A 24,758-nucleotide genomic window follows, 5' to 3' on the forward strand; every position below is an offset into this window, starting at 1 on the left:
AGTGAAGGAAAACCCATTTGATATAAGTCATAGAAGGCTTCACGTCACCTGAAATTTTTCCTGATCCTTGTCTTTCTCGCTATTCGTCCATGAATGACGATCAAAAGTTGTTAGAAATTAATTTTCACCCAACATTATTTTTACAATATCGATATATTTTGACCTATTATATTAGATAAAATATCTAAACAATACTTTGTTAGGTGTACTTAATTAAAGGTTCTAAAGATCCTGAATTCAAGCCATACAAATAGAATCACTTTTAATTGTGAAAATTTTACTTCCACAGTACGTCCTAACCGGAAATTTGGATTGGTTAATGAAAGAGTGAAAACAAATAAAATAATGGCTTGTCATGAACTAATTACTCGTGATAAAAAATAATTTTTTAGGTGACTTGAAATTGCCTAATCTAATAAAGAAATTATACTAATTACTGAAATCAAAATATAAATTTTAAGACTTTTAGTTCCCCATTTAGGAATTTTTCTAATTGTTTCTGTGAACGTATATCCATTTACGTACAAGCACCAGTCTCCCTGCACCTGCGAAGCTGACGTCCTTTTTCCATATATATTGAGCTTTAGGGTTCCCATTTTTCACTCTTCTCTCACCATTTTTCTTAGCTCTCATTTTCTTCGCAAAAACCAAAAGCAATGGCGGTGAAGGTAACAAAAGCTGAGAAGAAGGTTAGCTATGACAAGAAGCTATGCAAGCTTCTCGATACGTATCAACAGATCCTGATTGTGGGAGCAGATAATGTGGGTTCAAATCAGCTACAGATGATTCGAAAGGGATTACGTGGTGACTCCATCGTTTTGATGGGAAAAAACACGATGATGAAGAGATCTATCAGGATCCATGCAGAGAAGACCGGAAATAATGCGTTTCTCGCTCTCATTGAATGCCTTGTGGTTTGTTTTTACATTTCTTCTTCATTATACTATTATATTGCTGCTCATATTTCTTCATTTTTTATCATATTACTATATCATAGCATTACTGATTTGTTAGGTTATATTTCTGCGTCTTCGCTGTTTTGTTTTTGTTTCGTATAATATGTATTCTAACTTTTTCATCTTCAAAAAAAATCGGAAATGTATGTTCAAAATCACACTAGAAGCTTTCATTATTTCCTCATTGTTTTTGAGCTCCACTATTTTTTTTTTCCGGATAAAGGAGGAGTTCTTATTTTTTGAGGTCTTTATATTTTGTTTTGTTGAATGATTGGAACAAAAGGAATCGGAAGTTTTAGCTATTTTTTGTTAAATAATGTTCTTATATGTAGTTATGTACTGTAATCTTATTAAACAAAAATATTACTGGAAAATGGAAATGGATGTTCAAAGTCACGATAGAAATTTATTAAAATGTACTATTTCTTTCCTTCTTCTTTTGTTTGAGTTTTGAGATTCAGATCTGGTTAATGATTCTGGGATATCCTTATATGTCAGAATGGTGATCCATTTTTTCTCCCATTCCTTTTTCAATCACTGTTACTGTATTTTGGTTGCTTGGGACGAAAGAAATAGGTACTATTTTTTTCCGTAAGAGGGAAGGGGTGAAGGACTGTAGCTGGAATTTGGCAAGTTTAATTTATTGTTGGTGTACTATTAACAGCATTGTCTGTGACTTGTTATATTTGAACAAAAAATGAGTCTAAACAGATAGAGAATTTATATTATTAATTCAACTAGCTTATTTGGGATTGATGTGTAGTTGATTTAATTAGTCAACAATGGCATTTGCCTTAACCCCATTTGTAATATTGTAACAGGGTAATGTGGGACTAATCTTCACCAAAGGAGATTTGAAAGAAGTCAGTGATGAAGTTTCCAAGTACAAGGTAAAATATGTTCATGTCTTACTTTTTTGTTCTCCGTTTTTCTTCCTTTACGTATCTATATGATTATATTCGTGGTTTGCTGGTAAAAAACTCTGTGTATCATCAGTGGATGTGTAAAAGAGATTAATACTAAATCAACTTGTCCCTGAAATGAACTTCTGGAACAAGAACCTATTATTTGCATTCAAGGACTAGCTAGCCTTTTGCTTTGTTTACCATTTAATAATGTGCAGATCAATCATCTGATCTGAGTGTACCAATCCTCACCTGTTGTTTTTGAGTTTATGATGTGAAGTATGAGAATATTAACTTTAACATTTAATGAAAAAGGTTGGAGCACCTGCTCGCGTTGGCCTAGTTGCTCCAATTGATGTGGTTGTTCCTCCTGGAAACACTGGACTTGATCCTTCCCAGACCAGTTTCTTTCAGGTTCAGTTCTTTCAAGATATGCTTCTTAAGCTGCTAATGCTTTTGTTTATTATATATGATCTTACTTCCCGGTGTATTTTAGGTACTAAATATCCCAACAAAAATCAACAAAGGCACAGTTGAGATCATCACCCCTGTGGAGATTATTAAGAAGGGAGAGAAAGTGGGTTCATCTGAGTCTGCCCTTCTGTCTAAGTTGCTCATTAAGCCATTCTCTTATGGCCTGATAGTCCAGTCTGTCTACGACAATGGCTCAGTTTTCAGTCCTGAGGTTCTTGAACTCACAGATAATGATCTTGTCGCTAGGTTTGCTGCTGGACTGACAAATGTTGTTGGTCTCTCCATGACTCTCGATTATCCTACTCTTGCTGCTATTCCACACATGTTCATCAACTCGTACAAGAATGTTCTGTCATTTGCCATTGCAACAGAGTACTCATTCCCACAGGCTGAAAAAGTGAAAGAGTACTTGAAGGTTTGCACAAACTATGAATTCGGAAAGACCTTTAATTAATATAAACCTGCTCTTCTTGACATTATCTTAACAAAATTCTTAAACTTGCAGAACCCAAGCAAGTTTGCTGTTGCTGCTCCAGTTGCAGCTGCTCCTTCTGCTAAAGCTAAAGCAGCTCCTGCTAAGGAGGAAAAGAAAGAAGAACCGGAAGAGGATGAGGATGACTTTGTTGGTGGATTGTTTGATTGAATTGTTTAATCATCAACCTGTTTGCTTGTTACCTATCAGGTCCTAAGATTTGGTACTAGTTATGATGAATGCTATTTTTGGTGTCTCTTTTAGGATACTTTTGAACAATTTCCATTTGGTTTGCTTTCGTTCAGATGTTTTGTGCACTGAAGATATTAGTTCATTTTGTTTCAGTGGAGTTCTAACTTTAAATTTGAGCTATCCTTTAAGTATTTTGCTCCTCTTACTAGCTTTGATTATTGTATTTGCATATCTCTATGATTATTTGCATTGCTTTATAAGTGGAGAATCAGTGTGAAATATTGCTTTTCAGGTTCATAGGAATCATAACGAGAATCAATTTTTTCTGATATGCAATATTTTCATCATGCAGAAGGACCAATGAATACTTTATATTTGCTTGGGTGATAGCAATGTTCAGTTAATTTTTTATAGTGATTTGTTTAGATACTTAAGGCTCTATAAATCTCCTTTTCCCTTCTTTTGTGACAACTCAGAAGATGAACCACTTCCTTCACAAAATATCACCGCAGCTCCCCTATTTACAGGCGGCACGTTCATAAGCAGAGTTTAGTATGGAACCTAGGGTACAAAGGGTATTGAGACTTCTAAAGATAAAAGAAACTAGGGATAAAGTTATTCACTTTTCACCTTATTTGATTTCTTTCACTAAAGAACAGAAAAATAATGTAATATGTTGAAGTTTTTTTTATTTCCATTGATTCTTGAAGATGAGAATCAGCATCTGATAATAATACGATAAAGTTTACAGGTCAAAATTTGTTTCCAGAAATTCTTGAAATTGAAAGACATTCAATGTTGTATTACCGTATACATCCACAACCCTCTTAGTTGATAGTCTCTTCCTATAATGTACTGTATTTTTCTCTTTGAGAACTAAAAGTATGACAAGGGAGCCACATGGAAATTCCAACATTTAATGGAGAACCCATATGTTCCTGTTCCATTCATCCGTAAGTCATATATAGCCACTTTGACCAAGTTTGATTTCTGTTTTCACACACAACAAACGAGTTAACATATATCCCGTTCCAACAGCATCAATCGAAATACAAGGGAAAAAGCGTACCTTCATGTTTGGACCATAAACTGGCAATTTATTTGAGCAACGGAATAAATAATAGAGAAACACAATATTGTTTAAGTCAATCATCAAGATTGTTGAAGACAATTTCGAAAGAAGCGTATTCCCTGATCCAAAATCAGTGTCAAATATTAGTACAATCACTACATGATCCTTGAAAATTATACAACTATGATTAGCAGGTGTCTCCAAGAAACCAGATAAGAAAAAAGAGCAAAGACATAAATTTGTACCTGCAATGCAAAGGTGATGTCTGCTTCATCTACCTTTAGAGTTACCCTACTTAATTTTTCTTCCCTAGCCTTCCCCAGTTTTAGGATCCCCTGCATTTTTATGTACACCTTGAGTTATGCTTCTTCTCAGTCTTTAATAAAGCACTCATGATTGAAAAAGAGAAAAGTAGACCGAAATGGAGCAACATGTAAGTTTATTTAACACTTTACCTGGTCTCCTAGCACTCTACACATGCTTGATAGCTCCATGATTCCTGCTGGTGGTATTAAAGTTGATTTACAGATATCAAGGTAAGAGATGTTCAGCTGCAATGGATTACAAATTGTTTCAAATCTCGTTTCTCCTTATGCGTACTTAGATCTCACCATTATAGTTACAAATAGAAATTACCTCGCCTATAGTGGCATCCTTCTTCTTCCCCCTGAATAGCTTGACAGCAGAGCAAAGAATAATCTGCAGTGCAGTATACTAAGCATTACTCACCACCACCATGATATTTTTAAATGCCATACAACATTAATGTAGAAGAACATCATAAAGAAGTGGCACCACCATTGAGCGCATTCAATTCTACTTTTGATTCTAGCTCTTGCATTCAATTCTGCCATCACAAATATTTGGATACTTAAAGGTGTTTCAATTCTTTCATCAATGTCTGGATACTTCAACTATAATCCAATAGCTTCCCTTTTTCGTTAATTGGTTTTTATATTCTCCTTTTCTTTCTTCTTTGGTGGAGGGTCAAGAATTCTCTTATAACTAGAAACTTACTAGGAAATGAAACCAAATGAACAGTAGATATCTTCTTATGTCAAGTAACTTGGGAACATTTACCTGTTGATGTTGTGGAAGTGATTGTATAGTATCCACCACTGGCGATCTATATGCCTTTGATAAAGCAATAGCCACATGATCAACCCTAACCTGTTAAGGGGTTCCAACTTTTGAGAAAACACAACATGCTATGTAAAGCGAAAAAGCAAATGAGGATACACAATTCATGAAATTACAGCTAAGACCTTACTGGAGATTAAGGGACCAAGAAAATATAAAAGATACAGATTGCTGAACAAGGTGTTCATTGAAAAGGAAAAATTTAGTAATTGGTGACAGCCTCTTTATCTCTACAAGGTTGGGGTAAGGTCTGTGTTCCACCATCCCCAAACCCCACCTGTATGTTGGTGAAAAATTCAGTAATAAGCAGCTGAGACTAGTACTGACCCTTACTAGGAGATTCATAAGGGAGAATATAAAACGGTAGGTTTGCAAGCTGGAATAATGCTGGTATGTTTTTATCATATACGAACAATGAGGTCGAGTATTATAGTTGTTTATAATTCTCAAATACTTATACACCATATTTTACTTCGGCTCCATTAGTGTAGAATTTGATATCTCAAGGGAGCAAACAAGCACAAATGTGAAGCAACAGAAGTTCAACACTAACTTTATTCTGCTGTTCTGTTACCCTTTTCAATCCATACTTTCAAATTCTAGATTTGATTAATATCTACAGAATTTAATAATATGGAATCAGAGGAAAAGAAGCAATGAGAAGAAACCTATGCAGATGCTGAAGTTGGGATCACACTATGACTTGGCCATAGAAATCAGAGGTACCCTCTCAACTGTAGATCCTCCAGAATGACTAGTTTACAAACTCAAAAACATTAACGAGTGAAAATGACATCAATACTCACAACATTGCTCTCGTGTATAAGTGCTTTATCACAAGCACAATCCCTCTGTTGATCAGAAACTCCTCCATGTAATGATGGTAAATCAAGGCTGTTGATAGAATCTCTTATGTCAGATTCTAACATCTCAATTGCACTCCTGAAACAATGATGAAGGAAAAAATTTACTTATAATCAAGGGAAAGCTATACAACTAGCTCTTGAAAAATCCATGATCTAGGATTAATACTCTCAAGTGCTCAATGGAGAACTTAAGCATCACTTCTGCTAAAAATACTTCAGCGAATTAGCAAGAAAAATTAATCTCCTTATGCCTTTCTTTTTTTCACCAGTAACTCACACTACCAGTCATAAACTCCATGACTAAATGCCAGCCCCTCAAATTAAATTAAAAAGCTGTTAGGCCATTACAAAGTTGCAGGAATATTCACAAACCTGCATATCCATAGAGCCTTCCTCATATCTCCAGATGCAGAAGCAACTTTCTGCCATTTTAGAAGCACTTATATTAGGAAACAGTGGATTGTGAAATAAATAAATCTTGGATCAGAAGTCTGAAGTAGCAATGGGCAAATGTGTAGTCTTACTGCATATATAGAAAGGGCAGAAATAAAACCAAGAAAAATGCAGATGTTAATGTACCTACCCGTGCACATAGTTCCAATGCTTGAGGCTGGAAGACTGTGTAAGGAAATGCCTGTTCAGCAGTAAAATTATTAGTCACTCTATTAACCATAAGAAATGATTTGCACCGGGTTTAGGGTTTAGGGTTTAGGGTCATGCTTTATGCAGATAACATAAAAGAGGCTGCAAATATCATCAGCAGTCTTCACATTTTCAATTAAACTTATAGACAAAAAGGAAGCAGATAAGTTACTGTAGTAGTATGCAAGTTAAGTGGAGCAATTTCTGATGGCTTCTAGGTTCTGACATTAGAATCAATTGATTCGACAACAAAGCGTCAGTAACATATCATTGGAAGCACTTGAGTTCAAACTTTAGATACGTATGAGTTATGACACCAGTCATTGAACTTGTCCTCATATCCTGAGCCCATACCCACTCACGATACAGAGATAACTTGCATTAAATTAATATATCCATTTGGTAGAACTATCACATTTTTCTCACAGGAAGAAGAAGAGAGTATTAGCCATGGAGTTACCTTTAATCTTTGCTGAAGAATGGAGATGATCTGGTCCTTAGAATAGGCACGAAATGTTACCACTGCTGGCTTGCCTGAAAAGCAATGTATAAGTCAGATCAAATACTATTCTACATACAATAAGTAATCTAGCATAAGCAGCATTAAGAGGTGAATTGGCAAATAGGTGCTTTGTACCAAATAACCTTGTTTTATGAAACTACAGAAAATCAAAGAACTCATAACCAAAGCTAGTTGACATTCTCTGTCCAATTGCTTGTGTTGCCACATATTTGGACAACTCTTTGGTGCAGTCATTAAGCAGGGTTCAACAATTTTAAAAATATCTTTTGTGGTAACATTATGAAGCTTGGTGCGAAAAAATTATTAACAGCTTAAATACTTAGATCCACAAGCTAAGACCTGTTTAACCTCTCTGCCTAAACTAGATGAAGTCAAAGAAGATAGAATATGATTTAGATAGAAACAATCTTACAGAAAGGGAAATACTCACAATTCAAGGATTGTAGTTTTGGAAGAAATTTATCTGCTAGGTCTATTGCATTAGCAACTCCTGTCAAAGCGGAGTCCCAATTAGGAGCAATCATTAGCAGAATAATAGCTTCTTTTGACAATATCAAAACTAGTCATATTAGAAAAACATAAAATGATTAGACCAAGAAAGTTTGACGTTTGCAGTCCAAGAGCTCCAGTACCTATCAGAATCAATCTGGAGAACGGGAGCGTTGTTAGCATGAACAGCTCATGAAGCACAGCTCTGTCTTTTGTGATCAAGTAATCCAACTCATCAGCAACTATTAACCTGTTCAACGCATTACATTATTAAGCAGAGAAATAGTTTGATTAAAAAACCTAACAGGCACTATCAATGCTTCTTCGAGTTACCATTTTAGGCATCAAGGGTTTCACTTGAAATACCATGGAATCTTGAAAGGAAAAAAGGGAGGCCCAATTGTAAAAATTATTAAAACATCTAGAAGAAAACTCACAACATCTTTGTGACTGCTGACTGCTGCTTCTCAGAAAACATTTTCTGAAGATACTGCAATGGTGATGTGCAACTATTTATCTTTCTCCGTAGTTTAATTTTGTCAAGTATCTGCGATTGTTACCAAAGCATAAGCATGCAGAAATTACTTATTTAGTAGCTGAATCAGTATAATAGCAATGTACCTTGCCAAAAATGTCAGATGTGTTTGACAGAGAACTGCAGTTGAGTGATAATGTGTCTGGAGCCTGAAAACCAGACTGCAATGGACCAAAAAAAAGGGATGATTAAAATTTTTAGAGTAGTTGGATATACATCTTTGGAAGATTTTTGATGAAGAAAATCTTTTGAAAACCCTTTAACCACTTGCAGAACTCTCATATGAAGATGCTCTCTATGAAGCTATTTAATATCACTATATCAGTAAGTAAATACTAAAACAATTCTTGCACTTGATGAAGAATCAAACTCAAATTGAAGCATTGATATAGCTCTTAAACTTCCCCTGAGCCCTTTATCATGAGGACTTTAATAGCATGACCAAAAGAAACAGGATTGAGTCTGGACAACTCCAGTCATGTCTCTTTGCATGTTACAGCATGAAAATTTATCCTTGAAGAACCTCAGATAATCAAACAAGTAGAAGATACAGAAAAAGTAAAAATTTCACCAACAAATATATCGCTAATCTGACAGATGAACTCCTATAATTCAACAACAACCTACCCCGTGTAGTTCGACAAAGTGGGGCCTAGAGTATACGCAGACCTTACCCCAACCTCAAAAGTAGAGAGGTAGTTTCCAATAGACCCTTGGCTCAAGGAAAAGCAGACCAAAAACAGAAGTAACGGAAGTACAAGAACTAGTATAATTCATTCAAAAATATTTAAGATAACATTATCACAATAAAGAACATACTAAGAGTCTCAAAAATGCATTACTTGCATATTATATGGTCAAATGAAATCCATTCCAAGCTTAAATCTCAGGAATTAGAATAAATTACCTCTTCCTTGTAAAATTATTTCAAGTGTTCTGTAGCGACTACAATAGCAAACTTTTATTTGAAGCCCCAATTCCTTTCATTTAACATATCTCAATCCTAGTGAAGCACGGTAATTTGTTAAAGTTAGTAGTAAGTAATTCACTACAACATAAAGTGTTAGTTAGTAATTTGACAGCATCTTTTACATGGTTTAGGCCAATAGCACTACAAACTTTAGAATACTGCAAATGGAAATATAGTTCATGAAGTGGATGGATGAACTTGTTTGACTAAGGAAATACAGTTCATTAAAGTATTCACATCATTCCTTAAAAAGCATTAATCTCAAACTAACAAATCAAGTTTCGAAACACACCAAGCAACAAGCTATACCTCTTCTGCCCAATTAACCAGGACCTTGTTAACCTTCTCCATTGATAGAGACTTTCCAGTCCCTGGGCAGCCGCAGATATACAAACTTCCAGCCTTCTCTTGTTCCACTGCTTGCTTACAGAACTCCAGAATTCTATTGTTCTCAACTTCTCGACACACCAGATTTGATGGAGCCCTAGACACATGCAATGCCTCTTTCACTCCATTTAACTGCTCCATATCTACAGATAGAGACGGCATAGAGCACATCTTGAAATTAAAAAATGGCATGACACTAGATATAATGTGAAGATCCTATCAGTTTAACAAAATTAAAACAGATTATAACGAAATAAGAACAACTATAACAACTAAATCCCAGAGTAGTCGAGATATGCTATATGAATAAATATGTCCATTCTGCTCCAATTGGACTATGATAGTTTATTCAAACAACACATTTGTCAATTTCAATGCTAGAGATTCTCGACATTATCAAACGAATACACAGATCTCTAGAGACAAATTAATAGAACTCCGGGCAAACACTGACCTATTTAGTAAACAGACTCGAGTTGAGGAATTAATTAAACCAAATAATCAAACTAACCTCTTGGATTCCACATAGGCTTCTCTAGAAAACTTTCCGATAATCTCCTTTTCACAGGTGATTTGCTCAGATTTACTGCTTTAGCTCCTCGATTTGCCTGAATTCCACAAAAAACAGAAGATCAAATAACACGAATCAGCTAAACATATAATGAAATCATAACATAGTCGGAGAAGTTGAATTACATTTGGAGTACTCATAGGGCTGTCATTGACACATCGGCGCGGCGATTTCCATTTGCTCGGAGAGCTTTTCAAGGGCGACGGAGTTAAATCCGAAGTTACTCTACTGTCTTCAGTAGTGGAACTGGATCTGAGTTTGCGTTTTTGAGGAGTGGAGTCAATCTCACCGTTGATGGCGATTGGATCGGCGACTTTACTCCCACCGGAGACACGTGTTGAACGACGGTCGACGATTGTCGGCATTTTGAACTTCCGATGAGATGAATAGTGCTTGCAGTGTTCGACTGAAGTGAACGTCTCTGTAGATTAAAAATAATTATTTGCTATTTATATAGGATATATATTGTGTGCTCGGATTCAATTCGTTTCGCGCGAAAGAGGAAACTGCACTAGTGCATTTCCCGCCGTTTCGTAGTGGTTTTTGAAGTGATGAGTTTCTATTGGTGGCCTTTGCAATTGCAATCAATCGGCCCATTAAATAAATCACGGCCCAAATATAAGAAACTAAACAAACCTATATGATGGGCTTTTGCATGGATTTCTCCTATTTCGCTGTGATCTTTAATTTTTATCTTCAAATATTATAGTCTTTAATTTTGTTTTTGTTACCCATTTAATGAAATTTTGTGAATCAAAGTATCTTTATTTATGACCTAATTCGTTCAGTAAAGGTTTAGAGAACTTTTGTCTTAATCGGAATAAGTTTGGTAGGAATTAATTTATGTGGCATAAGTTGCATACTGATTCTATGACCAAATTCGCTAGGCATAAGTTTAGAGAGTTTTTGCCTCTTACGACATTTGCTTTGTATGAATTAAGTTATACCTCTAATGACACAATGTGTGAGTTTTGAAACTAAACTTTTACCTCTAACGACATAAGCTTTGTATGCATTAAGCTATACCTCTGGAGGCATAAGGTGTTAGTATTGAAACTAAATTTTTGCCTCTTCCGATACAAGTTCTGTAAGAATTAAGTTATGTGATATAACTTGCGTGGTTTTGAAACTGAACTTTTGCCTCTTACAACATGAATTTTGTAAGAATTGAGTTATGCAATATGGCGTAACTAATTATACTGAAAGCGAAACTTATTTGTTGTTGACCCAATATCCTGTCATAACGTCAATCGCGCGCCTAACTATGTGGAATCCACCTTCTCTGATGTTCGGCTAAGGCCCAAGGGTAATTCAATTACTTTTCAAACTTTGGACCAAAAAAAAGTCTATACTTTTCTAACTAAATTTATGTTTAGTCTTCAACATATAAATATCTTAGAGTGTGTTTCAACTAACATCGTGGTTTAGTAAAATTATCAAATTAAAAGAATATTATTCAAAATACAGCAAATATTGTTATAAACGTCCTTTCAACAGCCAAAGAGACCACGTGACATATCCTCCCAAGAAAATTCAATGTATAGGACCAAAATCCAAAACAGTCTTAGTTAATACTTGCATAATATTTGCATTATTCTTTTTCACTTAGATAAATGATGTATGCAATTTCTGGCGAAATATGTAAATACGTTTTATATCTAACTTCAATTAATAGCCAAAGTCCATACTACTTGCAACTTGCAAGTATATTCTTTCTTCTCTTATATATACATCATACATGCATACAGTTAAAAGATGGACAAGATTTAGACATTTTCTAATTAAACTTATATGGTTTCATGGTGGGCTCTATTAGAATGAAAGATTTAAGGTGTGTTTGGTACATATTTGGATTAATTTCTTGTTTTCAATAAATGACATTTTATATTAATCGTCTCCCCCCCACCCCCCGCACCCCAAATGTCCTCATCATCATCCCTCCACCCCCACTCCAAACCTCACGCCGACCACTCATTCCATCTAGTGGCGTACGTAGCAACATAGCTCACGGTCGAACACCCTTCATAAAAAAAATATATTATGTATATAGAAAATTGTACGAAATATATAGGTCAAAAAATTGAACACCCTCAATGATTTTTTTAGTTTCGCCACTGCCATCCACTCACACCCCCTTGACCACAAACTCACCCCACCACGGCACCACCTAACCCCCCNCCCCCCCCCCCCAACCATCTCCATTTTTACTTTAAAAATTATATAAATTTATTTATTAGATACTAGAAAATAAATAAGAAAATTACTTATTTTACCAGAGAATATTTTCTTTCATATCAAACATGGACTAAATACCCGACTAGGAGAGGTGTGAAATGATCATAAAGAGGGATGGGGTATGATATTTTCACATGCATGCATGGAATTTAAAGAAAATATTAGAGTTGGGATTTATATGTTTGTATGGACATGAATGGATCTTTAGAGATGATCAAAACAACTCATATGGGATTGCGTAAAATCCATGCAAATTACTTTCACCAATAATCAAATTGTAGAATTGACGTTCACCGCCCTCATAACGACTACTTCGTCCATTATATATCAATGTGACTTGTTTCATTTTTTGAAAACTGACTTTTCAAAGTTCCTTAAGATATTTTCATTTCTTACCCTTAACCAATCAAATGTCTAGAAAAGTTGAAACCTACTTCATGGTCTTAATTATATGGAGTATTAAACAAGGATTGGTTCTAAAGAATCGAAAGTGAAAACAAATTGTCTGCTTGTAGCTAAGCTTATCGCCGATGAAGACTTGTAACTTCATCCTTTGAGATGTATTATTGAAGATTTCAGATATCTGTTGGAGGTTAACCAAACCATTATTGCACATATAGCTTAATATAAAAAAAAATCTCCTAATGAATTCGAGTTATATAGCTTATGAAAAGTTTTAGATGCTCGCTTATTTTATCTAATTTCCACTATACTAAAAAGGGAAAAGAGTCGTAATATAGGTAAAAACTTACATATTATATTATATATATATATATATATATATATATATATCAAAACATATATATGGATTTATTCATCGATAAACATTCAAAAGAACTTATCCATTATTTTGGCAAAACTTCCAATTAACTTTGTTAATTACGTGCAGTTACATGCCATTGCACCCTGACTTTCGACAGTGAGAGTAACCAAACTATGTACAACTCTTTTTTTAGAAGGTAATATTTGTCGTGGACTTGACCGATTCATTAACTTTGATTCAAATTTTATATTTATTTTTTAAAATTTCATAAGAATTAGAATCTTAAACCCCTAAACTTCAAATCATGATTCCAATTCTACCAACATATTGCATAAAGTTTATATAGTTTTTTGTTTAAAATGAAAAAAAATATATTCTGCTTTGGTAGAAAATATAAATGAATTGAATCCATCAACAATTACTCTTAATACTTAAGTTAGTTAAATCAACATTAGGAAAAACAAAAGATAATCTATATTTGATATTAATAATTTATTGTTTAAAAAGGTATTTATCTCGGAAAACTATCTTATTATAGGCATATGTACATCTATATCATATTTACTAATTTTATTTATACAAATAATTACGTATCTTACCACTAATTAAGAGTTTCCTATCATATATTGAGGAAGATGGGAGGGAGATAGTCGTGTATCTCAGATACATGCGAATTAGATTAGATACAAGTAGATACATGCATTACATGTATCTGATGTGATTTACATGTATCTGGGTTACCAAATAGATAGGAGACTGGTGAGTGAAATGGAAGGGAGACAAGCGAGATTTGTCTATATATCTCATATACGCGTGAATTTACTTGAATATATCTAGAACAAATTACACATAATTTTAACCTTATATATCTTGAAATACATGTATCAAGACATGTCTGAATAAAAAATAATAATCTGATTTGTGATGAATTAACTTGGGCGTAACTCAAATTCATGAAAATCAATTTTGCCCAAATTCATTAAACTTTCGACAGATGGGATGGATCATGTGTTTGGGTCAATTTTGTCACCCCTGACACAAACCAAACTAGGGATAACTTTTTTCTACTATATATATGCGCACATGCTCTGTGTACATTCATTATAGCATATGTCAGTTAATATTGTTTGTTGGGCAAATTAAGAAGTAGCTAGTATACAAGAGCTTAAATCTTATAGCATAAGTTCAAAAAAAGAAATCTGGCAATAATAAGAAGCTAGTGAATTGAGATTCCATTATAATATTCTAAGGGGTACCTCTTCATATGGAGGTGAGAGAATGTTAAATTAGTGCGTGAACTTTTTTTATTTGGTTTTTCATTCGGCCTATTAATTAAGAGCAACTTTCACATATAGCAAACACAAAGTTCATATTTGTATGCTATAGCAAAATTTACATAATTGCGCTCCATAGCAAACATAAATATGTATATTTCGTTATACATATACAAAAGAAAGTAGTTGTATAATCTGCTTTGGTATACATATACAAAAAGATCAATTGTATAAAGTGAGAGAGGCGAGTGAGCGAGCGAAATCTGGAAGAGTGGTGAGCGAGATCTGGGAGAGGAGAGAGAGGGGAACAAAAATATATGTATATATACAATTTTCACGCATTTTATACATTTACGTTTCTGTATAAAGTGAGAGAGGCGAATGAGAGAGCGGGATCTGGGAGAGTGGCGAGCGAGATCTAGGAGAGGGGAGCGAGGGGAACGAAAATATATGTATATATACAATTTTCTCTCGCTTTATACAAACACAAACGCATTTTATACAATTTATGTTTTTTGTATAAAGTGAGAGAGGTGAGTGAGAGAGCGAAATCTGGGAGAGGGGAGAGAGGGGAACAAAAATATATGTATATATACAATTTTCTCTCGCTTTATACAAACTCAAACGCACTTTATACACTTGCGTTTGTATAAAAAACGAGAGAGGCGAGGAGAGAATGAGAGTGGCGAGCGAGATTCACCAAGAGAGAAGTGAAATAACAACAGTTTGCTATGAGGTACAATTAAATCAAACTATATTTATAGCATTTAATTTGAATTAATAGTTTGCTATTATATACAATTTTCCCATTAATTAATTGTATTAGGGTTTAATTTAATTTGAATTCACGCATCGTAAAGCTTATTTTTTAGTCGCCTATCTGAATAATAATTTTTTTCATTTTCATGAACTCAAACTCAAAATCTCTAATTAAAAATGAAGAAATCTTAACCAATTCACCACAACATAATCCACAACAGTACACATGTTGATCACTTTGGAGTACTTATATATTATCACTAAATCATTGATCACATGTTATTAAAACTTAAGCGATTAGAGAAACTACACTTTCAATGACGTATTTATTATGCTCTTAACATATCCCTTCATGTATTATAATTAATTTTAATTTTTTCACTAGCCAAATACGTAGAGAGTGAAACTCAAAACACTTATTAATTGCTTTGATATTAAGATAAAGTGTGTCTGTGTGACCATAATATATCAAGATTCAAGGACGTTATACACATATCAATTTTTTGTTTACTCAAATATTATTTAGCCTCCATACTATATTGTCCCCATTTCATGCTAGTTGACTAGTCTGGACGGACGTGTGGAGGGTGTCTTATAAATATCGCACAATATTAGTGGTACATGTGTCGATTTGACTTCCTCACCTCATAAGTTGAATTTTACGATTGATAAATTAGGTCTAATTTTTTTTTTAATATTACTACAGTATTTGTTTATTAGTATTGTTTGTTTGGCAAATTAATATACAATTCTGGTTTATATATATATATAATAATAATAAAAATGGGAAGTTAGTAAATTCCTCTCTTTTCTCAAAAAAGATTTTTTTTGAAATTCCATTATATCTCCAAATATTTCCTCTTTCCATGGAATTGACTATTGTTCAATGGAGACTGAAGAGCAACCACTTAAATTTTATTAATCTAGTGAGAGATTTTAGATTCTGCAGATAGAAATTCACTATACAATCTTTCATGTGAGATTCCTATTGTTTTCTTGGAATTTTTCTTCTTTTGGACATTACATTGTTTTCACTGTCAGTTTTTAATTTCCTCTTATTATAAAAAATGCTGAAAGATCCCGGGGGGGAGGGGGGGGAGGGGGGCTTTCTTTCTGACATTCGTGTTGATCTTCTAAAACATTTTTTAATTTTTAATTATTATTTATACAGGAATTTCGATTAAATTCGGATTGTGAACTGCAAGTATCTATTCTAAGGATGTGGCTACCAATAGAGTTTTCTCCATATCAAAAATTAAACTCAAAACTTCTAATTAAGGGTGGAGGAATTCCAAAACTATACCATAACTTGTATTGATACATTTAATTTCTTTAATGCATGTGGATGAAGGAGAAAATATCATGTTTTTGGATAATATTTGCCTAGTCATACTCTTCTTATTCTGTAGCTCTGGATTTTCTCTCCCAAATCAACTCAAAAGACAAATTAATGTTAAATATTTTTCAGAAAATATATATATATTTTTTTATATATAAATTGGATGGGTCAAATTTATTTGAAGTACATTTATTCTAAGAAAATAATATCTTTTAAAATGGAAAAAATGATTTTTCTATGATAATAGGGAAATCAAGTTTTACAAATTACATTTTATGTTGATTGTGTCATGTCCACATTTCAACAATACAACCTCATTTTCACCCAACCACAGTAAATAGTAAACTCCATTTCTATCTCCACCAATATTTATCCAAATTATGTTACTAATTGAATTCAACAAAACAAATAAAAAAGACTTTGTTATTTTCATAAATATTTTCTGAATAAATATTTTTCATTGAAACATTTCCTTTATACCGAGCACGCCCAAGAAGTCAAAGAATATTAATATATGTAATCGATCGAGTTAAACGTTTGAAATGTACTAGAGAATGTTATAGTTCACCCTTGTTATATACACGTAAAGAAATAAAAAAAATCTCCAACGTATAATTACAACAATAATGACATATTTAATATAGTTTCATGAAAAAATAGAAACATGCGTGAGAGTTTAAGCTAGCGGTTAGGAATAGTTAGATTTAAAAAAATTTAATCAATTATTTGACATAAATTTAGTCAGATCTCAAAAAAAAATTGATCTTTATATATATTTTTTCAAGTAAAATGCATATACACATAAACAAAATCTGTTGTTTCAAAAAATCACACTTAAATTTTTTTTCTTCAAAGTTTGTAACTTCAAAATCTCTGATGAAACGGAAAGCTAAGTATTAAAGAGCTGTCATCCAATTGTAGTGATTGGTGTTTTGGTGGACAAGAAGGGAATGTGACGTTAATTAGTTCAATCAAAAAATAAAAATGGAAGATGGTAATGAGAAGATAAGGAGATTATATTGTCGTGGCATTGGCGTCTTCAATCTCTGTCCACTTCTTCAAACCTAATTATCCTATTATTTCATTTTCATCTAAATAATAAATATTAGAAATTAGAAAGATAAAATTCCCATCTAAATAATATCCCACTTTATATGTACATGTGTTATGTGCTCCTCCACACAAAAATTGTGTAAATTAATCAAACAGATATAAAGCGATTTTGTAACAAACTTTATACCTTCGATATATATTTAAAGTAAAGAGGCCACACAATAAGTTTAATTCTTACAATATATTGATAATGTAAACAATAAATAAAATTACACTATCTGATCATTTAAGAATAGACAGCATTCGTATCACAGATTAAATTATATACTAGTTATTGAAAATCTTTATGCTATAAACAAGCTAAGATTATTTTAACTAAATATATAATTGATCATGTCACATTACTATAAGGTTATGGTGGCATGGGATTGTCAGGTTCCTTTCATCTTTAGTTGTTTCATCTTTAGTTGGAGGTCGACTCAAGTTTAAGTTATGAGTATATATTGATTTTATTTATGGAAGATACTTTCTAAATAGATTTTATGTGGAGTGTTTGAATTAATCGAAATCACATGCATAGGTCCAATGTCTATATTAAACATCAAGTTAAATCAAATATTATTTCAATTATGATCATTTCTTAGATTTTTGTTGGATTGTATCAGATTTAATTTCGATTTTAAAATGAACCTTATAATAAATCTATTTCTTTTTACTTTAATTTAAGTTTTAAGTTTTTATATTTAATAATATATTATACAACTGGTTGAAAAAGATCAATTTTTGGGTTCACCTAATAGTAATTTCTTCTTAGGTTTTATATGTTTATATTTCCATACTATCTTATCCTTATAGTTTTGTAGCTAGATCAAGAATAAAAACTGTTAAATCGAGACCCACAACTATATATAGCTACCACGAAACGTAGCTCGATCTGAATGTGACGTTCTTTGTTGATTAAGGAGTAAAAAAACATTTGACATTATTTGTTACTTTCTTGCATTTCAATTTTTTTAGTTCATCTACAAATTATGTTACTTTTTTTTTTTTCCTAACAACTCTTTAATTCTAAACATTTCACATAACATGCCATAAAATTAGAATATTATACATTTGAGTTTTGACATATCTTTCGTTTAACATCAAAAAATTCAAGCACTGCACAAATGTTTTGTTGTTAATAGAGTACTGAGCCACGGATTGGAAAATAATTAATATATAATAATTAAAAACATGGCATGTGAAAAAGAAGTTTAACAAATTAGGTGCCAATTTTTTTCTTCTTTTTGCAGTTTTAAGGCCAAACTTATCACGCAGAGTGCTACCTTTGTACCTACCTATGCTCGTTATGACTCTATTCAACTACCATACCCAATTTTGGAGAATATGATTGACAAGAACCTAATAATTGAAGATTAATGGATGTATATATATAATATATAATTTTGAAAATAGGTTATTATAAAGAGTATTTATGTAAGACTATATTTGTACTTGTTTATCGCACATATATATAAATATTGTACAAGTTTAGCCATTGAAGAACCCATACATTTATTTGTATCCGCTTATGGCGAATCCAAGACAAATTTTATGAACACGATCGATTGAACTCATAATTAAGTTAGGCTTGGATTATGCATACATTTGGAAATGAAATTTAAAAATGCTTTCACTAAAACTATAATCCTATGTTTGTCTTTCAATGTCAATTATAGAGCGGTTAACTAATCTAATTTATATTTGCATGCATTCTTACTTTACGTGTAAAATGTACTTGCATAAAATTCTTACATAATCAATATGATTTCAACGAGATATAATGTGCACATAATAATTTATAGTCGTGATTTTTAAGCAAACTAGTTGTGTAATTAAGATACTAGTAGTATGTACCTAGTTAAAAGTAAAATAAAATATACCGAGTAGACATTGATTCCCTCCCACTTTGAATAAATAGAAAAGAAAAAGAATATGAAACAAACCCGATTTTTTAACACAAACTCTCAAGCATTATATAATTGTTGATAGCCAAATTATAATAACAACACTTTAATTACAAAGAAAAGTACTGAAATAACAAGTAACTAAAGATAGAGAGATAAGAATGAGGATGAGAAGTTAAGACTCTAGAAAGAAAATAAGAGGAAAAGACAAATTCTTTACTATACGCATAACTCTTCTGTCTAACCCCTATTCCGATTTAACTAATTGATAATTGGGCTTGGATCCAAAATAAAACTCTCTAGTATTTTACTCGGCCCAATAATCCCATCTAAATCAGCCCCATTCACCGCTTCTAACACAGAAGCTCATACAAAATTGACTTGATTCACAACAAAATATCTATTATTCAAAGTTGGGAAAAAAGTTTGATCTTTAAAACATTATCGGGGGAGGTATAAAATATGTTCACACAACTTTATGAAATTAAACAGTTATTATACCAATTGTATATATACTTATTTTCAATATCATATCATATTAAACTTACCCAATTATATGAAACCTTAAAGAAATGGAATATTCCAAAAAAATCGTGACAAAGAGGAGTGTGGACATGAGAATGATATTTTTTTCCTTCCTAATGCCATAAAAATTTACATTTTCATCATCTTATCCAAAATATTAAAAGTTTGTATGATATAGTAATATTACAAAGGTAAATGTTTAAATAGTGCGCATAAATTTTACAACAATGATATACTAGTAAAATTCTACAAGTGAATATAAAATAAAATATATAGATCATATCACTAATTTGTGAAGGTAAAAGAAATTATTTTTCAAGCGAATAAATTTTATTAAATCAGATATATATGACTTAGCTTCTCGATTACAAAGTGAATAATTAGAATATCTCTTTTCACATACAAGTGGTATTGTTATTTTTTTAATAAATAAAAAGGAAATAAATTAATCAAAGAAATAGATTGATTTAAAATTGCCGCCCACAATCCCAAAACACAACTGACCCACTCAGTCATACACTCATATTGGACCAAAGTGGATTCAACTGGTAAACATGTTTATTTATTTTTATATATATACATATATATATATATAGCACGTGATTTAAATACTAACATTAAATATCATTTCACCCAGAGAAAAAATATCTCACACGGAGAACCAAATAATCTGACGTCACAGACAAGAAATATAATTACAAGTGTTAAATGAGTGATTTTGATTGACTCGCTTAAAATTCACTTGAGCAAAAATAAATTAGACTGAAATGTGAGTCATACCTTAATCAACTCAATTTTTATTAAGTTAATTAATTTTTTTGTTTTTTTAAAAAAGAAAATATTTAGTATTTAATATATTTTTTTATTACGTTTATGTATAACACATTAAATAGAAAATATTTTGATAAAAAATTATGAATTGGATTAAGCTAGAAATGATTGTGTCAATAACCCGTTCAAACTTAGACAAATTATATTTTTATGGGTTAATTTTATCACCTTTGAAATTTAAATATAATACTCCATCACAGTTCTTATTTTTTTGTTAGCTTGTGTCAAAAGGAACGATAGTTATTATATTTTGAAAAAAAATATTTTAATTTTCAAGTTTTATTTAATTACATTGTTTTTGTGAGCGCAAAATTCTCACGATATCTTATACATAGTTATAAGTCTCGATATTTTTATTTTTTGTTAAACACATCTTATATGTAGTTATAAGTTTCGATATTTTTATTTTTTCTTAGACACTATATCTAATAAAATTATGCTAGTATATAATAAAAATATTATGTAACACCTAGTATAATTATTCATGTCAAACATAATTGAACGGTGGGAGAAAATGTTGTCTATATCATTGCACGTTATATTACGAAAAATAACCTTATCAATAATCAATTTAATTAAGGTCTGAGTAATTGTTGGTATCTTTCATCAACATTGGTTCTAGTGTAGTGGTAGAAATGTTTCACCAATTTTAAAATTCAAAATTTTGAATATGTAAAAAATCTCGCCACCCAAATAAACTTTATAATTCGTAATTTTAATTTAATCGGAGCTACCGTACGGATCCTTCAACATGCTCCGGTGAGCGTGAAAGACTAGGCCGCTGATTAATTTGGGAGTGGACCCATCAAATTCATGGGCCGATGCTGTCACTATCAATTACGAACTTATTTCAGTCTGTCAATTAGGTGATAAGAAAATAAATATTGCAAGTGGGCCGCCCCAATTCTGAGCTTTACATTATGTACCGTTGGTTCCTTAACCAAATCAATAATTAGGATACACAAAGAATAATAATACATAGGATAATTTGTAACATAGTGAAAAATATATGATTGATATGTTATCGGGTAAATATAATATAAAAATTGATACCTAAGGATTGCGATATCGAAATTGAAATATTGTCTTTACTCTTTGGGGAGCAGAAAATGGAAAATAGTGAAGAGATTGGACTTTCAACGATAAGATAAAAATTTAGATAGTCAATCAAATCACCCTATTTTACGTGAATATGTTTAATTGGGTAGGTTTAAGAGGAAATTAAAGATTTATTATGGTATAAAATAAAACATATAAATTTATGTGGCTAGAAATCACCTCATTAAAAATTAAAATGAAAAGTTTAAAGTTAAATTATTTCTAAATCTAAAAAAATGTCATTTTTTTTAAGTAACTTGAAAAATATCACATGAAACGACATGAAAATTATTTTCATAATATACTCTTTATTATTTCTCATTTAGTAATTAAAATAATAGGCAGATTTCCTTTTTTAACTTATGCCTGTATTGGTTACTATATTCTTATATGGAATCTAATAATTTAGAAAAAAAAACATTGAAAAATAAATAAATACAAACAGTTTGGAAGATTTTTTTACTGAGAAAGACAAAAGTTAATGATTTCTTCACGAAAAGAAATCAAAGCACAATGAGAATGAATGATAGACAGAAAGTTGTAGATTTTCACACAACATAATAATATCACTTATGTACAATAGATTTTAATTGCATTATTTCTAACAATTCAGTATAAAATAATTGTATTTTTGTTCAACAGTTATTCATAAATTTTTAATTTTAATCATTATTATACCTTCAAGCAACAGGAAATAAATCACATCCAGCCTATTTGTTTTAACTATATTAAACTCATATGATGACAAAACAAATTGAATGTAAAACAAAGTTAATCAATACAATAATTAATAATTTATTAAATTTTTGAAAACTCACTAAAGGAGTATATTTAAATTAAAAGCAGAAATTTTAATTATTTAAATATAAATATGTTTAGTTAAATATTACTGTGACTAAAATTATAATACATCGATATTTCTAAGATTCAAAGAATGAGTTTTTCGTTTGTATATTTTTTACCCCGTACTACGTAATATGTCTAGCACGCATCCACGAATCCCCCTCACTTCAACAAGATTTATTTAAAAAATTGCAGGTGAGGGTTAAACTTTTTTAAGCACAAAAGATTTTTTTATCGTTTCAAAAGAGATTTGTCTAGTATTGAGGTATAAAGATACAGCAACTTAGAGATCTCTCACATGTGAATATGCCAACTACAATATTAGGCCTAAATTTATGTAGCATGGTATGAGGGACGAAATAGGATATATTTCTTGATATATTTTTTCCTATCTTTTATATAGAATAGTATTTCAAACATTTTAGTATAATTGATGAGATAAAATAATTTGAGACTAATTAATATGATAATCAAACATGGGATATAATTAATTTCAAAACATGTACCAAATGATCCCTAGTGTTGAAATGTAAAATAACTTTGGATCATCGAGGTGAATAAATCTAGAAGCTAATATATGAATATTAATATATACTTGTAAAATATAGTGCCACCTTCATTTACTTTTATTTTTTACTATATTAAAAATAGATCTTCACTTTTATTTGTCATTTTTCGAATATCATGAATTATTATTTTTTTCATGTTTTATTCTTAATATTAATTATTATTTACCAAATTATTTCCCAAAATCTAAAAATTATATATCAATTAATATACATTTTATAGTATTTTTTTTTTTCGGTTTTCTATCTGGTTTTCAGAGTCAACATTAGAGCTTCAACTAAATTTGGTCGTATTACAATACTCATTTAGGGGGTGGAGTTTCTAATAAGGATTTTTTTCATATTTAAAGCTCAAATTCAAGATTTCTAATTAAGAGTCGAACAATTTAACTACTGCACTACAACACATGTGTAAAATATTTATATTACTTATTACTTCATTTATCCCCAATTATTTGTCCACTTTTGAATCGACACATATATTAAGAAAACAATTAATGACATAGTGAGTTTACCATTTTATCCCTATTAATTACGAAGTGGATGAAAGTTTTACATTTTTCAAAGTAATTAATCATTTAATTGAGAGTATAATAGGTAAGAAAAAATTGTCCTTTCTTAATTTGTCAAAATAAATAAGTAATTAGGGATAACTATAAAAGAAAAAGTAAACAAATAATTAGTAGCATATAAAGTATTTATAGGTGTGCAAAGACTAGTAAAATTGAACGATCGTAAAAACAATTGAATATTTTTAATTTTTTTTGATACTGCACTCGAAAGAGACTTCTGAAAAAAAAAAAATGAGCACGAGCAATTTAATGGCCAATCACCATTTTTATATTTATATTTTTCTGACACCCACAGCTTTATTCATCTGTGTTATCACTCATCACATTATTTTTTTCAAATAGAAGTGCTTGGCACCAAATTCTAATAACCAAAAAAATAAAACAATAAAAATAAAGAGGAGATTTAGCGAGGAATAAAAGTAATCCTCATTATTTAAACTTTTTTTAATTAACAAATGAAAGTTAGTTATCATTTTAATTTGTTTTGGTTAATGTTTTCTTTCATGTGGTTCAAAATGATTCTCTAATTAATTGTGATAGTTTCATAGCTTATGACTTTTTCCCCTTTTAAATTTGCTTTAATATGCATTATTGAAGCCGATGATGTTTTGAAAACAATATCTCTATCTCCATAAGTAGAATTAAGATTTGTATATACTTTAACATTATTAAACATTATCAATCAAATTACGCTAAATATATTATTGTTATTTCCTTCACGAGAAATTGAATGACTTTTTTTTGGAAAATGTGAAAGAAA

General features: G+C 31.3%; 2 protein-coding genes across 2 annotated transcripts; one reads left to right on the forward strand and one right to left on the reverse strand.

Moving 5' to 3' along the window:
* The first annotated feature begins 631 nt into the window (after positions 1–631).
* LOC125873224 (60S acidic ribosomal protein P0-like) lies at positions 632–3,131 on the forward strand. Its single transcript, XM_049554124.1, has 5 exons — positions 632–914; positions 1,778–1,846; positions 2,177–2,275; positions 2,358–2,750; positions 2,841–3,131. The coding sequence occupies exons 1-5, from the start codon at positions 657–659 to the stop codon at positions 2,976–2,978; spliced, it is 957 nt and encodes a 318-aa protein (XP_049410081.1). The 5' UTR covers positions 632–656; the 3' UTR covers positions 2,979–3,131.
* A 619-nt stretch (positions 3,132–3,750) lies between these two features.
* LOC125872980 (cell division control protein 6 homolog B-like) lies at positions 3,751–10,623 on the reverse strand. Its single transcript, XM_049553806.1, has 17 exons — positions 10,320–10,623; positions 10,135–10,231; positions 9,546–9,766; positions 8,353–8,427; positions 8,169–8,278; positions 7,875–7,981; positions 7,673–7,732; positions 7,180–7,253; positions 6,661–6,711; positions 6,450–6,499; positions 6,018–6,153; positions 5,152–5,241; positions 4,708–4,770; positions 4,527–4,622; positions 4,317–4,406; positions 4,069–4,190; positions 3,751–3,989 (listed from the first exon to the last, which is right to left on the reverse strand). The coding sequence occupies exons 1-16, from the start codon at positions 10,557–10,559 to the stop codon at positions 4,152–4,154; spliced, it is 1,599 nt and encodes a 532-aa protein (XP_049409763.1). The 5' UTR covers positions 10,560–10,623; the 3' UTR covers positions 3,751–3,989; positions 4,069–4,151.
* Positions 10,624–24,758: the final 14,135 nt, after the last annotated feature.

This window comes from Solanum stenotomum, chromosome 8 (assembly GCF_019186545.1).
Source record: "Solanum stenotomum isolate F172 chromosome 8, ASM1918654v1, whole genome shotgun sequence".
Classification (NCBI taxonomy): domain Eukaryota; kingdom Viridiplantae; phylum Streptophyta; class Magnoliopsida; order Solanales; family Solanaceae; genus Solanum; species Solanum stenotomum.